The following is a 14000-nucleotide window of genomic DNA, read 5'->3' on the forward strand; positions in this document are numbered from 1 at the left end:
TTTTGCAGTATCCTTTCCCTGCCACGCCCACCAAGCCAGGCCACGCCCACCAAGCCACGCCCACCAAGCCATGCCATGCCACCAAGCCACACGCACAGAACTGGTAGTAAAAAAATTTGAAACCCACCACTGACTGGACAGGACTTCTCTGTAGGCCTTCCCTTTTAGCCTTGATGAAGAAGAAAAAGTCCTTTGGGCTGTTGGAGAAGCTACCTGTTAAATCCATGATCTGCTAGCTTCCAGGGTTGCTCATGTGAAGGATCCAGACAGTGTTAAATGCATCCTTGAGACTTTTCAGTGGCTTTTGATACTCTTGAACATGATATTCTTTTGGATCAGATCAGTGGATTAGGAATATATTGCAGTGATTTTCTTTTCTCCTTCAGGATTGGAGTCATGCTGATGGATTGGTTGATGGTTTCACAATAACTTTGGGGCCTAATGTGCTGCTTTCTTCTTCTTCTTTTTTCTGCAGTCGTACTTCGTTACAGATTATGATCCCACAATTGAAGACTCCTACACAAAACAATGTGTAATAGACGAAAGAGCAGCAAGATTAGATAGTAAGTTTCTTATTAATTTTGTCCCTCTATAGAATTTGTATTGGGTGTGGAATATTTATTTAAGGACCGGGTTCATTTTCATTATTTGTATTCACTTCTTTAATTGTTCCTCTCTTAAGTTTCTGTAAGCATGTAGAGCCTCTACATGCATGGAAGGAGGAGCATATTAGCTCCATTTCTCCTTTACAGTGATTTTCTGTAGTCTTCACATGCAGAAATTAAATCCACCTTCTACCACTCATGTGTAGAATTACTAGAGAACAGTAATATAGGGTGGAGAAAACGTCATGTTAGCTTTCCCACAAAGTCATGTTAGAGTTAATTTTTTAAAGATTAAATAAAGTATGTCTGGTATGTTAGGGAAATATCCCCTATTGTACCTCCCAACATTTGACTGTTTGAAGTTTCCTCTTAGTTGACTTTCAATATTGCAGTTAATCTGGAGACAAAGTTTAAAAGAAGCATTGGAGTGTGTAACAGAAAGGCATGGGAGGGGACATGTTTAGTTTAAGGAATATACCCTTGGTTTTTAAAAATAATTTAAACTATAGTTAATGCATGGAGGTTATAAAGGAAGTTTTTTAGGAAGTAAAACTAATGAGTCTTTTTTTAGTTCTAGATACAGCAGGCCAAGAAGAATTTGGAGCTATGCGGGAACAGTATATGAGGACCGGAGAAGGCTTTCTGCTTGTCTTTTCAGTCACAGATAGAGGAAGGTAATGGAAGTCTGTATGAGATCTATCATATCTACTGTGGCTAGAATAAACCAACACAGATTATTTAGGAGTATTTGGCCCTGGTTTTCAACACAGTGAATTAACTTTTCTGCAAAGTTCCATAGAAATGTCTGACTAACTCAGCTCAAACAAGAAAATGGTGGATTTAATTTTCTTGAGTATAGCTTTACCATCCCACAAAAGGAGAGTTTCAGGTCAGGTCAAGAAGCAATAGATGGAAATAATCAAGGAGAGAAGCAACCTAGAACTAAGGAGAAATTTCCTAACAGTTAGAACAATTAATCAATGGAACAACTTGCCTCCAGAAATTGTGAATGCTCCAACACTGGAAGTTTTAAAGAAGAGATTGGATAACCATTTTTCTGAAATGCTATAGGGTTTCCTTCCAGAGCAGGGGGTTGGACTAGAAGACCTCCAAGGTCCCTTCCAAGTCTGTTATTCTGTTAAGGATTGTGAGATGACAGCTACTAGCTTGAATAGTTCCTAACAGTTTTTCTTCCCTTATTTCCCAGTTTTGAAGAAATTTATAAATTTCAAAGACAAATTCTTAGAGTAAAAGATCGTGATGAGTTCCCTATGATTCTAGTTGGAAACAAAGCTGACCTGGACCATCAGAGACAGGTAAGAATTTGGTAGGAACGAAATGCCAAAAAGAATGTGGTTAATGCTGCTGTAGAAGAATGTATGGCAATGGATTCAGTTCTTGACATCTCCAGATAGAATGCTTCCATTTGAAACTCTGGGGAGGTACTGCTCTAATTATTTTTTTTTCAGGAGGTTACCCTCTTGATGGATTAATTATTTGCCATCACATTGGTGTCAACTTTTAGCAACCACATTCTGGCCCAAAATCAATCAGGCGGTCTTGCTCTGCAGTTAAGAAGTTTCATACTTAAATATTTAGATAGGAAACCATTCTAATTTATGAAAGCATTTCTGCATTAAATCAACTTCTTCTCTGAGCAATTGCCATTTGAATGTTATTCAGGACAATATCTAAGCGATGAGACAATTATCATGACATCATTATTAAGGCATGAGTCTCTTTCCAATTATGTTTCCAACATTTCCGATACCAACAATTACTCATAGCATTAGAAACTGAGGATTGTTTTTCATTCGTAGTAGTAATAATAATAACCCTTTCAGAAAATAGACTTATTAGAATATAACTAAAAGAGAAGTTATTTTGAAACAAATAGCATGTAAAGAGGAAGTTATTTAGGATGAAAAAGAGTGGAATCTTCCTGTCAGTGAAAGTAGCTGGCATTTATGGGAGATATCATTGTTCCCCTTTCCCCATCAACAGCCAGCATCATGGATGTCTTGTTGAAGTGATGTCCCAGGTGCCATGACAAGATCATGCAAATGCCATGCAATATATGGTGGATGGTATACAGTACATAATTTGTACGTTATCCATTAATCAGATCACCATGTCCATTATTAACATGGCCACTGATATAGAATGCTGTTACGTATGAGTGTAGCACTTCTATAGCATAATTTTCTGATAACAAATTGACTCTTAGGTTCCCTTGGTTTATTTTTTATTTATTTATTTATTTATTTGTCGTAACAATATATACAAGCATTGCATAAAGGATTATATAATATATAAACATATATATGAGGAGAAACGAGGTACTATAAACATATATATACATAGGGGAAGAAACAATAGGACAGGAACGGTAGGCACGTTTGTGCTCTTATGCACGCCCCTTAGAGTCCTCTTAGGAAAGTGGTGAGGTCAACTGTGGATAGATTTTGAGTAAAGCTTTTGGGGTTATGAGAAGAAACCACAGAGTCAGGTAATGCATTCCAAGCATATACAATTCTGTTACAGAAATCGTGTTTTTTCTGGTTGACAGTCTTTATCTTTGTTTTGCTTAGTCTCTTGTGGGCTCAAATTAAAAAGCATCTTTACTGATCAAAATAATTTAATCACAGTTGATGGGAGAAATTGCAGTCCAGCATAAGAATTTGTCCATGGTGAGGACAGAGCCAGAATTAGCTACTCTGGTTACCCAAACACACTGGTGTTTGCTGTTATATACAGCATATCTTTTCTTCATGTTCTCAGGTAACACAGGAGGAAGGTCAGCAATTAGCACGGCAGTTGAAAGTAACCTATATGGAAGCTTCAGCAAAAATACGTCTCAATGTAGATCAAGCTTTTCACGAACTTGTCCGAGTTATAAGGTAAAACCTTGAATTGCAAATGCATAGAAATGCACTTTAACTTCTTTTCTTTAAAAAAATAGATTTTCTTCCTTTCTCTTTCCATTTTATTATTCATGGAGTTTATTCATTGATTGTTTTATATACTGAGAGGGCCAAAGTAATACGTAAAATTGTTGTGTTTTTGTAAAAAAAAAAACCAAAACACACCAAACAGTGTAAAATGCAAATGAATTCTCTTTATGAGCAGAAGGTATGTTGTTTCAAATGTTGTAATCTCAACAGCATTAGCTTCTGTGTCTCAGGTAAATAATTTGCCAAGAGTTACAAGATGCTCTTTTCCTTAGATGAGGTAATGAGTCCATTTCAGTAATGTAACCCTAACAAAGGATCAGTGTAAACAGTTTTTTTCAAATCAGTTTTCGGTGCATTTTTAATCAGTTTCTTAAAAGAGGGTGCTTATTTTTTCTATTAGCATGACATTCTTTGGAAAGTTATTTTTGTTCACATGTCCAATTTGATGAATGGAACTTTTCTCAAGATTTAGAATCTCTTTTCTTTGCCATCCTTGCTTTTTGTTATTAATGTTATCAGTAAAAATTGCCTGCTGCTAAATACTTCGAATATACCAGAGACCTTTATATTAACTTGATCATGTTTTTATCATACCCATATTGTTGGCATTATTAAATTTATATTTTTGCTAAGGTTTTTTTAAAATTAAAAGTCTTTGGATATGACATCTCACATAGAGGAAGTCCAAACTGTCTTACATAAACAATAATATTCTAACATCAAGCAGAATAAAAATAAAATGAAGAACTGTCCATTCAGATAGCAGTATCAGATATGTTGTATGATACCTGCAATCCATTACTTTTGAGATATGCAGAGGAGAGGTGATTCTGAAACATGGAAAAGGACATCAGCATCACAACCAACATCTAAACACTAAGATACAGAAAACAAAATTTCCTGCAAAGTTTGTCGAGGCCTAAGAGCCTGCTGTAATGGAGACTTTGCTTGATCCCAAATTATTAAGTATTTCTTTGTATACTATTGCAGGCATCTTAACTTAGCCCAACTACAGACTTCCTGATGATACTCATTCAGTAGGGTGACTAAAGATTTTCCTGTCCCTTAACCAGGCAGAACTTAACTGAAATGTTCTAGAATAAGGATGGTGGGGAAAGATTGTGCTTAATATTTGGGGGACTATAAAACAGATGACCGTGATCAGATATGTGGATAGGGCTGGGTGTGCAGGGGAAAAGGTTCTTTTTTAATTGCAATATGCCTATTTCGGGAATTATACTTTTTGTGAATTTAGCAGATGTGCTGAGGGCCACTAATAGAAGCTTTGGAGATTTCAACAGATTGCCTACTTCCTATTCTATATAATTAAACAACTACTTGTGTTTTATCATCACCTTTTTGAGCGTCTCTAGAAATGAGGTATTTCTTGGTAGGCAACAGATATTACATTCCTCTCTATCCTACAATACTTTTTAGGAGCAGCTGTATAGTCAGTTACATTGTCATAACCAGTCCCTTATTACATGTGCGTGTTTGTTTTCAAGTTTGGTCTTTCTGTAAAGGAATAAGGTAGTATGGCTTATCTTCTTGCTGCTTCCCCCATTTGTGATGGTCTTAGGATGGTTCTGTGATTGAATGTTGATATCAACCTGGGTCTTCCCAGTCTGAGTCCAAAATATTGGAAATCCAATGTCCTGTCCTTTGAAATATGACCATAAAAGTTAAGCCTGGAAAGGAAAGCCAGGCCAGTGTCGTGGGCGAGACGGTCGCAAACCCCGATGTCTTCAGGGTTTGCGCCGATATCTCCCCACCCAGGGGTCCGTCCGAACTTTGGATCGGACTGTAGCTGCCTCGAAGGGGCAGCGAAGAGTGGGGGAGCTGCCGGAGCGAACGGGGAGATGGCAAACTCCCCATAGCTCCGGATCTTTTCCCCCGACCCAGCTGCATCCATCATGACAGCTGCACCAAAGCCGCGGTCACAAATCGAGCAGGAGGGACAAGCATTAAGAAACAAATTGTTGAAGTCGGGTGAGTTATGATCCAATGAAGAAATAGTTTTAAACAAGCCTTGGAGAGAACTTTTAAATTGGCGGCTAATTGAACAAGTGAAAGTGGAAGAAACTAATTAAGAGAATACACATTCTGGAAGTGAAAGAACAGAGACGGGGCTTGGAATCGAAGTAGAGCCCCAATTGAATAAGGAAAAGAAAATAAATTCTTTTTTGTAACTAAGCACGGTTTGGAAATCCCTAGAAGTTTTAATGGACTATATTGGAAATTAAGAAATAAAAGAAAAGAATAAAAGAAGTTATTGAACTGTTTTTAAGCGAAAATTTCAAATCCCTCTATTCTAAATCTATGGAATACTAAAGATAAAAATAGGAGATAAGAATCTGAAAGACAAATAAGTTTAAGAAGACAATTAAAATAGAAGAAAAATGAAGGCACCTCCACGTACCAAAATTTCTGAGAACAAAGGAACTTTGTTACCAAAATGGCTACTTACTATTTGTGAGCTGTAACTGTTTCAAAAGGAGACATCTAGAGGCAGAGGAAGACAGCTAGAGTCGAATAGTTTTCTTGTGACTATTTTCATGAAGATTGGTGTTGCTGGGATTACACAACAGTTTTAGAGGAGAGTTACAGATGTTGTGTCTTTGGATTACAAAATTAAGCGGAGAACTTTTTATTTAAGCAAGATTTCCATAGGCAAAGAAAGACTGTAAGAATGGAATAGCGGTCTATTCCCACGAAGAAAGCTCTGTTGATGTGGGCACACGACATTTCTTTGAAAGGAACTAATAGCTGCTTTTAGAATTATGTGGAGAATTTAATCAGAAAATGTTAATATTAATGTTGTGATATTTATAATGAAAATAATTGAGATTTTGGGAAATGGAGGGAAAGATATTAGAATAAATTGGGATAAGAGGGAAATGAGTGCTATTATGTTCTGGAAAAAATATTATTTTTTTGTTTCTTTTCTTTCTTGTTTTTATGACCAAGTAAGGTAATAAAATGATTTAATAAAAACTTCTAAGGAATCAATTAAACAAATACTTAGAGATTACCCTGGTAAATGTCAATTTTTTGTTTGATATCAAATGGATTAGATGAGAAATTTTAAGTATATGATTATTGATTTAGAGGCAGAGGAAGATGATAAGAGAAGAAGGAAATTGTCCATGTGATCTCTGGGCAGTTTTAAGAAAATGATTTTAGATGGTCTGATTAGTAATGTAGATATAAAGTTGAGGTTGGTGAAATGTTAAAAAACATAAATAGAAGATTTATTAAGAAATTTATGGGGAAGATAAAAACTGATTAAATAGATTTTTTTTTAAATATATATTTTTGATTTAGAGGCAGAGGAAGATGAGGGGGAGTGGTCTTTGTGAGTTCAGGACCACTCCTATAGAATAGAATAGAATAGAATAGAATAGAATAGAATAGAATAGAATAGAATAGAATAGAATAGAATTTTTATTGGCCAAGTGTGATTGGACACACAAGAAATTCGTCTTGGTGCATATGCTCTCAGTGTACATAAAAGAAAAGATACGTTCATCAAGGTACAATTCAATATAAATCATAAGGATTGCCAGCAACAAAGTTACAGTCATACATTCATAAGTGAAAAGAGATTGGTGATGGGAACTATGAGAAAATTAATAGTAGTGCAGATTTAGTAAATAGTTTGACATTGTTGAGGGAATTATTTGTTTAGCAGAGTGATGGCCTTCGGGAAAAAACTGTTCTTGAAGATATAAAGTTTTGATTGGTGAAATTTAAAAACTTGATAGAAGATTTATTAATGAAGTTCAACTGATTAGAAAGAAAAATTTTAATATATGTTACTGATTTAGAGGCAGAGAAAGATGATGGGCGGAGTGATCTTTGTGAGTTCAGGACTACTCCTATATAAGAAAGAAACTGTCTATGTGATCTCTGGGCAGTTTTAAGAAAGAAGTTTTTGGACGATCTGACCTTTGATTAGTAATGAAGATACAAAGCTTTGATTGGTGAAATTTTTAAAAAAATAGATTTATTAATGATGTTTTAGGGAATTAAATCTGGGGACTAGACTTCTTTTAAATATCTTTCAGAATAGGTTGAATTTGATTTTTTTATTAGATTTGTGCAATAAATAATTAAATTTAAGAAGAAGAAAATACATTGTATTAGATTATAATTTGGGTAATTTAATATGTTTTAAGATGTACCTGACCAATAATTTGTTCACAATGATCTTTTTTAATATGTTTATAAAAAATAAAAAATATTTTGCAAAAAAAAAAAGTTAAGCCTGGAACATACAAGTTGAGCATGCCAACTAAATATTGGCAGGATGTGCTATAGTATAAGAGAGGAAACTAGAATGGAAACATTCCGGATATTGCTGACAAGATGTGCTGTACAAAATGTGAACAAATATCTAAATGGCCCATCTCAGTTAAACCCATTAGTGTGAAAAAAATTCACTTCCATCCACTTTACTTTTATGCGGGTGCAAAGTGCTGTAATTAGCATGGGCTCAATGGATTCCAGTTGGACTTTAGAAAAGCAAGACAGGAAGAAAATTGACTCGTTTGAGCTGTGGTGCTGGTGGAGACTCCTGTATAGTCTTTGGACAGCAAAGGTGACTAACAAGCAAGTACTGGAATGCCTAACACCAGTCATGTTACTGGAAGGCAAAATCACAAAACTGCATCCTACTTATTTTGAGCCATGTCATGTGGGGGAATTCATTGGAGAAAGCAATTATGTGCAGAAGAGTTAGTGGTAAAAGGAAACCAGGCCACCGAAGAGCATGGACGCCATCAAAGCTGACACCAGCCAAAGCATAGAACGATTCAAAGAAGTAGTACAAGAGCAGAAGATGTGGAGAGACCTGACCCATGGAATCATCAAGATTTGGACATGACTAAATGGATAACATCTTCATCAGTGGATTCCTAAAATTAAATTTTACTCCCATTTTGCGGGGGGATGGGTGCATGGGAGGAAACGCGGCATTGGTCTGTGATTCAATCAGAGACAGTTGGAGCAATGCATAAGCTAAGCAGACTTATATGTGGAACTGCATAGGATTGAAGCCCTAAGTCTTATCTGATTTTTTTTTTCTTTCGTAGGAAATTTCAAGAACAAGAATGTCCTCCTTCCCCAGAGCCAACGAGGAAGGAGAAGGACAAGAAAGGGTGCCACTGTGTCATCGTCTAAAGATCCTTTAAAACAAGCTATCGACTGCCAGATTAATTCTCCTCACTTTTCTTCCTGTGTGTCTTGATGTTTTGTCTTGCTTTACGTGTGCATGTTGTATAAATGGTCACCAAAATAGCCTTAGTTGGAAAGAATCAGACTGGTCCAGACCTAGAAGACACCTTAGTCATCTCACATCAGAGGTCAATACACTAAGGCTTCTTTTAATACTCCCAAATTCTTTTTCCTTTCGTCAAGAAACTTGCACTTTGTGGAGTTTTATTCACAATGGACAAAAAGTAGTTTTAGGAGTCTATTGAAGTCAAACTTAAAATGGCTGTATGGGTATTCCCCCTCCCTCCCCCAGTGAGATCTTTGTTGATCATACTCGAGAGAAAGACAGAAAGAGTTCTCTAATCAATATGTAGAGTATTTTTTTAAAGAGTAGATTTGGAGGTTTTACCCTTTAATTAGATTAGACAACAAAATTCAGCCTGCCTTACAGGAAGCCAATACACTGAATTTCATTGGCAAAGTTTTGTGTTACAGCTCTTGTTTATGCTGCAGTTTTTTCCAGTGCTCAACTGTCTACTGTATTTATTTTATGGCTCCAGCAATAGCTACAGGATTATTAGTATTACAGCTTTATGGCCAAATACCTGGGCTCATTATGGACTGGAGCATTTTAGTTTTAAATAATATTGCATCATGGTTTGGAATAAAATTGTGTCTTCCTTTTGTATTTCCAGGTAGGAGAATCCAGAAAAGTTAATCTGTAGCTTTTGTTTTTCATGTAATATAAAAAGAGGATTTTGCTCTTTCCATTGTCAGATGATTAAATGTTTTTTGCTATATACTTTTATACATTATTTTCTTATCAAACTAGTTAACAAGTATTTTTATATGTTTGTAAGCAAATATGCTTTCACGGCATGTTGTGTATATGTAAAGATGAGTATTTAATTCTCGCAGTATACTTTCAACTGATGGAACTGCATAATGCAAGATTTGTAGAACTGTGGTCGAACCTCTTTCTTGTTCCAGCTTTACTGAATGATGGCAGGCAGATGTCTTGCCCAATATGCAGTAACCATTATCGTATCATGTTTTTCAAAACACCTTCCGTATGCTTCACAAATGACTGACCATTATATAACTATTAAACTGTACAAGTGTTTAACTGAATGTTCAGTTCAGTGGGCGATATCCAACTTTAAAGTATGCTAGCTATGGTTAAGAATTTTGGGTTTACTCTGTGGGATTACACACTTAGTGGGATTGATAGTTTGTCATTTTCTGAAATTGTAAATGAGTGCCATACTGATTATTTCTCAAAGTTTGATTATTTAATTATTCAGTATAGTCTTAAGTAACATTAGACTGATTTTAACGTGATAATTGTCAGGTCCACAATGGGGAGGTGAAAAAGACCTCAGATAACCATTCTCAGGCTGAAATTACTTAAAAAGCAGGCCAACCAGAATGTTCCAAATTCACCTATAATATAAAACTAAGTAGAGTTGCTTTATAATTTAAATTATGTTGTGAGCATATACTAAACAAATTATTGAAACAGAATTTGAGAATAAAACATTGTAGAGCTATACACACATTCACAGCACAATTGCAGATGGAAGCCATGGTTCTCTTTAATACAGCTTCTGGTACTGTAGTTATATATTTATAAAATAAGTAAAACCTCCACTCTCTGTGACATCAGGGGCACATCCATATAATTCGGGCAACAGTATGTAAATGATGTGCCACTGCTGCTTCCTGAGATTTTTAACTTTTCAGACCAAAATGTAACTCTGTTATGGTATTTCCTGGTAGTCTTTCCTACCAGGACTAACCAGATTTGATCCTGCTTAACTTTTTGAAATCAGCTAATGTCGGCCAAGTGAGTACATAGAAGCTGTCATTTACAAAACAAAGTTAAGTGGAGCAAGCAAGATGAATTTAGAAACATTTGCTCTTTTTGTAAGAAGAGCAGCATTAGTGTACAGTGGCCCAAAAAAAACAACACAAAAAACCAGGAATCTTTTATCTACCTGATTCCTGGCATTTTGCTCTTCCTTGATGAGTAACTGATCAATGTAAACATTAAAGTGCACAATTATATTGAAATCCCATGTTTGTTTTTGGCTTTCCTGTACTGATGACGATCAGTAATAAGTTTTGCCCATGTTGCAAAATCAGTTATCTCATTACAGTGATTGTAGAACTTTAAGAAAACATTGTGCAAACTTTATAGACTGCAGAAAAGTCCGCTTCGTGTGATGGCTTAACAATCATGTCTTCTCCTTCCTTTGTCCCATCCCAAAGCTCTGAGCACCTATCCACAACCAAGTAAATCAGACCTAATTGATGTGGTTTTATTAGAGCATTGCTATGTTGCAAAAATATAAAATTTTTATAAAACTGCATGTGTTGATGATTCTCCGCCGTCTTTGAACATTCTTTGAGTAGAGGTTAAGACTCGTACCATTTTTCATAGGTGTTATCCACTGAACTAAAAAAAAAAATCGATTGGGATTTTAATTCCCAAGAAGAAAAGTTTCAGAGTTTGGTAAACGCCTTCTGATTATAGAGGTGATGATTTAATGTATGTTCAAAACACGCTGCCCAATCTCCAGCGGGAAGAAGCTGAGGAAGTGACATTTTATAAATATCAGTTGAATTCTATGTGAGTCTAGATGTTTAGGTTTCAGCTCAAGAAAAGAAAAGAAAAATCAGAATAACAAGCTTCATTGTGAACCTAAGTCTTAGACACTAAAAGTGGTACATTCCCTGAATCTTCCTACTCTTAAATGATTTAAATAACATGTGAACAAAAGCTGGAATGGTGATGGTAATGGGGGATCAATAATTTCATAAAAAATGGTTGAACTGCAAGTGTTTTGTGTAAATTATATACTTGTCCACTTTTAAATATTGCTCTATTATGCTTGCATACATTTAACTAAAAAAAGTTAATTAGAGAGAGCACTTCATCATAAGGCTTAAATAACTAGTCAAGCACAGTATCCATTAACTTTCTTTTGTACAACTGTTTTTTTAAAATGTGGAATGCAGTCAATTATCGATAAGTTCTTTTCCCATTTTGAAAAACCGTGTTTCAGTGGCATCCGACATTCCTTTTAGAAAACTGAAAACCATTATGTGAAGCCTTCCAGGAACTGTATGGAGAAACAGTTAGTCAGACAAATTGGGTGCTTTGTCTGTTTGTCTCCTTTGCTGTAGCACTTTCTGCAGTTCTACACAGTTCCATTTCACTGGTGGGGTGGACCCCACTGCAGTTCGAGTCATTCACTGAGAAGAGAGGGAAGCAATTCATAATTCTGTTTCCCTGCAGCTTCAGATGATCAGAACAAATAGCTGGCGCTCCAGCTGTATTCTTCCCTCAGCAACCGCAGGAACAGGCTCCATTCAGTCACATCCCGAAAAAAAGAAGAATAAGAGCCAGCTATTTAATGTCAGGCAATTGCCACAGCACAAACTGGAATTGACTCTGACTTGTAGCCCTAAACTGTCAATTGCAAGCCCCACTTCAGTTGAAGTTAGGGTGAAAAATATTAAAGCGAAATAGCTTGTTTCAGTCAGCTTGCCTACAGAAGAATTGTGGAGATAGTTATACATGAAATGCAGATGGCAACCTACATTATTTTTCAAGTTTGGTACTGGGCCAGAGGTCCCACCTTTCAAATAAAGACCACTTGGTGGTGCCTGTTATTAATCCAGACCAGAATTTTCAAGTACTTTTGATATATAACCTTCCAAAATGTTCTGAAGCAATAAGCAAACGGTAGAGTAAATGGCTGATGCATTTTTTGATACTCTTTCATACTTATTTTTGATACTCTTTTGATGCGTGAGATGCTAGATTCATCCTGGAGACATTCAGTGGGTAGTTCACAATTCCAGAAAAGTGATTTCTGATTCAATTTGATTCTGTGCTATCAAAATCTCTAATAATTGCCCAGAAGTTTTATTTATTTATGGCCCTCCATATAGACACATACACATAAGATAATACTAAGATTATCACAGTGCGTGCGACTCTTAAGACAGCCAGAATGAACATACATGTTAAGAAATCTATTTTCCAGTGTCCTCAAGTCACACAGATGGGCCCTGTATCATTAAAAATAAATCCAGGCATTGTTTTTGCACATTGGAGCCAAAAATTATGAAACTCTTTAATATGAAGGAAACGGATGCAAGAAAACATGGGAAACAAAAAAATAGCAAAATGTTAATTTTGATTGCTAATCTACACACAATTCCTCCTTTTTTTAAAATTCCACCTTATCCATAAAGCCCTTGAAAATCTCAATCCATTCCCCAGCGAACTAAGGCAGTAGATATAAAATCCCATTGTTTTCTCCTAGTCTTACCTTTGATAAAGTATAGATTGTTGCCTCATGAAGGCAGGAACCAATCATTTTGCAACTCTTTATTTTACAGCATTCTATCTGTTGGTACGATGTAACAGTAATAAAGTTAAATTACCACCTTTGTAGATTTTATAGAAAAGTTGGTGCTCCCCCATCGCCACACACATACAAAATAGACTTTCTATCTTTACTTTGTAAGTCAACGTGATCAGAATGGCTGTGAGAAAATCCTTTTTTAAAAAAAAAACAACACGTGATGTTTTGAATGTTGGAAAAAGGACTGTGGTATGAGGAATTAAATTCTTGAAAGCACTGGCTTTTTAGCAGCAAAAATATACTGGTGGTTTGTTTTTTTTCCTTGCCCGTTAGTCTCCCAGACTTTGCAGACTTGCAAGATGGATGTCAGCCTTGTCAGGTAAACCAGATCAAAAAGATGACCAGAAAAGCTAATTCTACTTTGTTGGAAGAAATGTCCTTCTGGGTTCAGTTCCAACTGGAGGAAAAGACACTGGATTCATGGATGTTGCTTGGAAAGAAGGTGTATTGATGAACAGGATTGAGTTCCTGAGCAGAAAAAGGGCAGAGATGCTGAGAGTGCCTTGGTTTTATGCCCTCTGTTGGGCTTTGAATTTGAGCTTGTATTCTGATTGGTTGTCAGACTCCCATGGAGCCATGCAGCGGCAACTCTAGTCTGCCTTGAGTCCCAAGCTTGGTTGAGCCTTGCTGGATGATGCAATCTCCCAAAGTGTTGTGTCTTGTCTGCTCTCACCGCAGCCGGGGTCTGCTTATCTGCTCCCGAACACGGAGGAATGTATGCCTCCCGGCCCCAGTTCTGGCTCCATGCCCAGACAAGCTGCAGAGGAGGGAGCATCCCCCGGCCCCAG

At 36.3% G+C, this 14000-nt stretch overlaps 1 protein-coding gene across 1 annotated transcript in view; it reads left to right on the forward strand.

The window, feature by feature from the left end:
- Positions 1–11141, forward strand: part of RRAS2 (RAS related 2) — a 53472-nt gene extending 42331 nt beyond the window's left edge. The window contains exons 2-6 of the mRNA XM_058159250.1: positions 476–563; positions 1177–1279; positions 1813–1921; positions 3387–3505; positions 8653–11141. Coding sequence (XP_058015233.1) covers positions 476–563; positions 1177–1279; positions 1813–1921; positions 3387–3505; positions 8653–8740 — 507 coding nt within the window. The 3' untranslated portion in view covers positions 8741–11141. The remainder of the gene's footprint in view (positions 1–475; positions 564–1176; positions 1280–1812; positions 1922–3386; positions 3506–8652) is intronic.
- The last annotated feature ends 2859 nt before the right edge of the window (positions 11142–14000 follow it).

This window comes from Ahaetulla prasina, chromosome 1 (genome assembly GCF_028640845.1).
Source record: "Ahaetulla prasina isolate Xishuangbanna chromosome 1, ASM2864084v1, whole genome shotgun sequence".
Classification (NCBI taxonomy): Eukaryota; Metazoa; Chordata; class Lepidosauria; order Squamata; family Colubridae; genus Ahaetulla; species Ahaetulla prasina.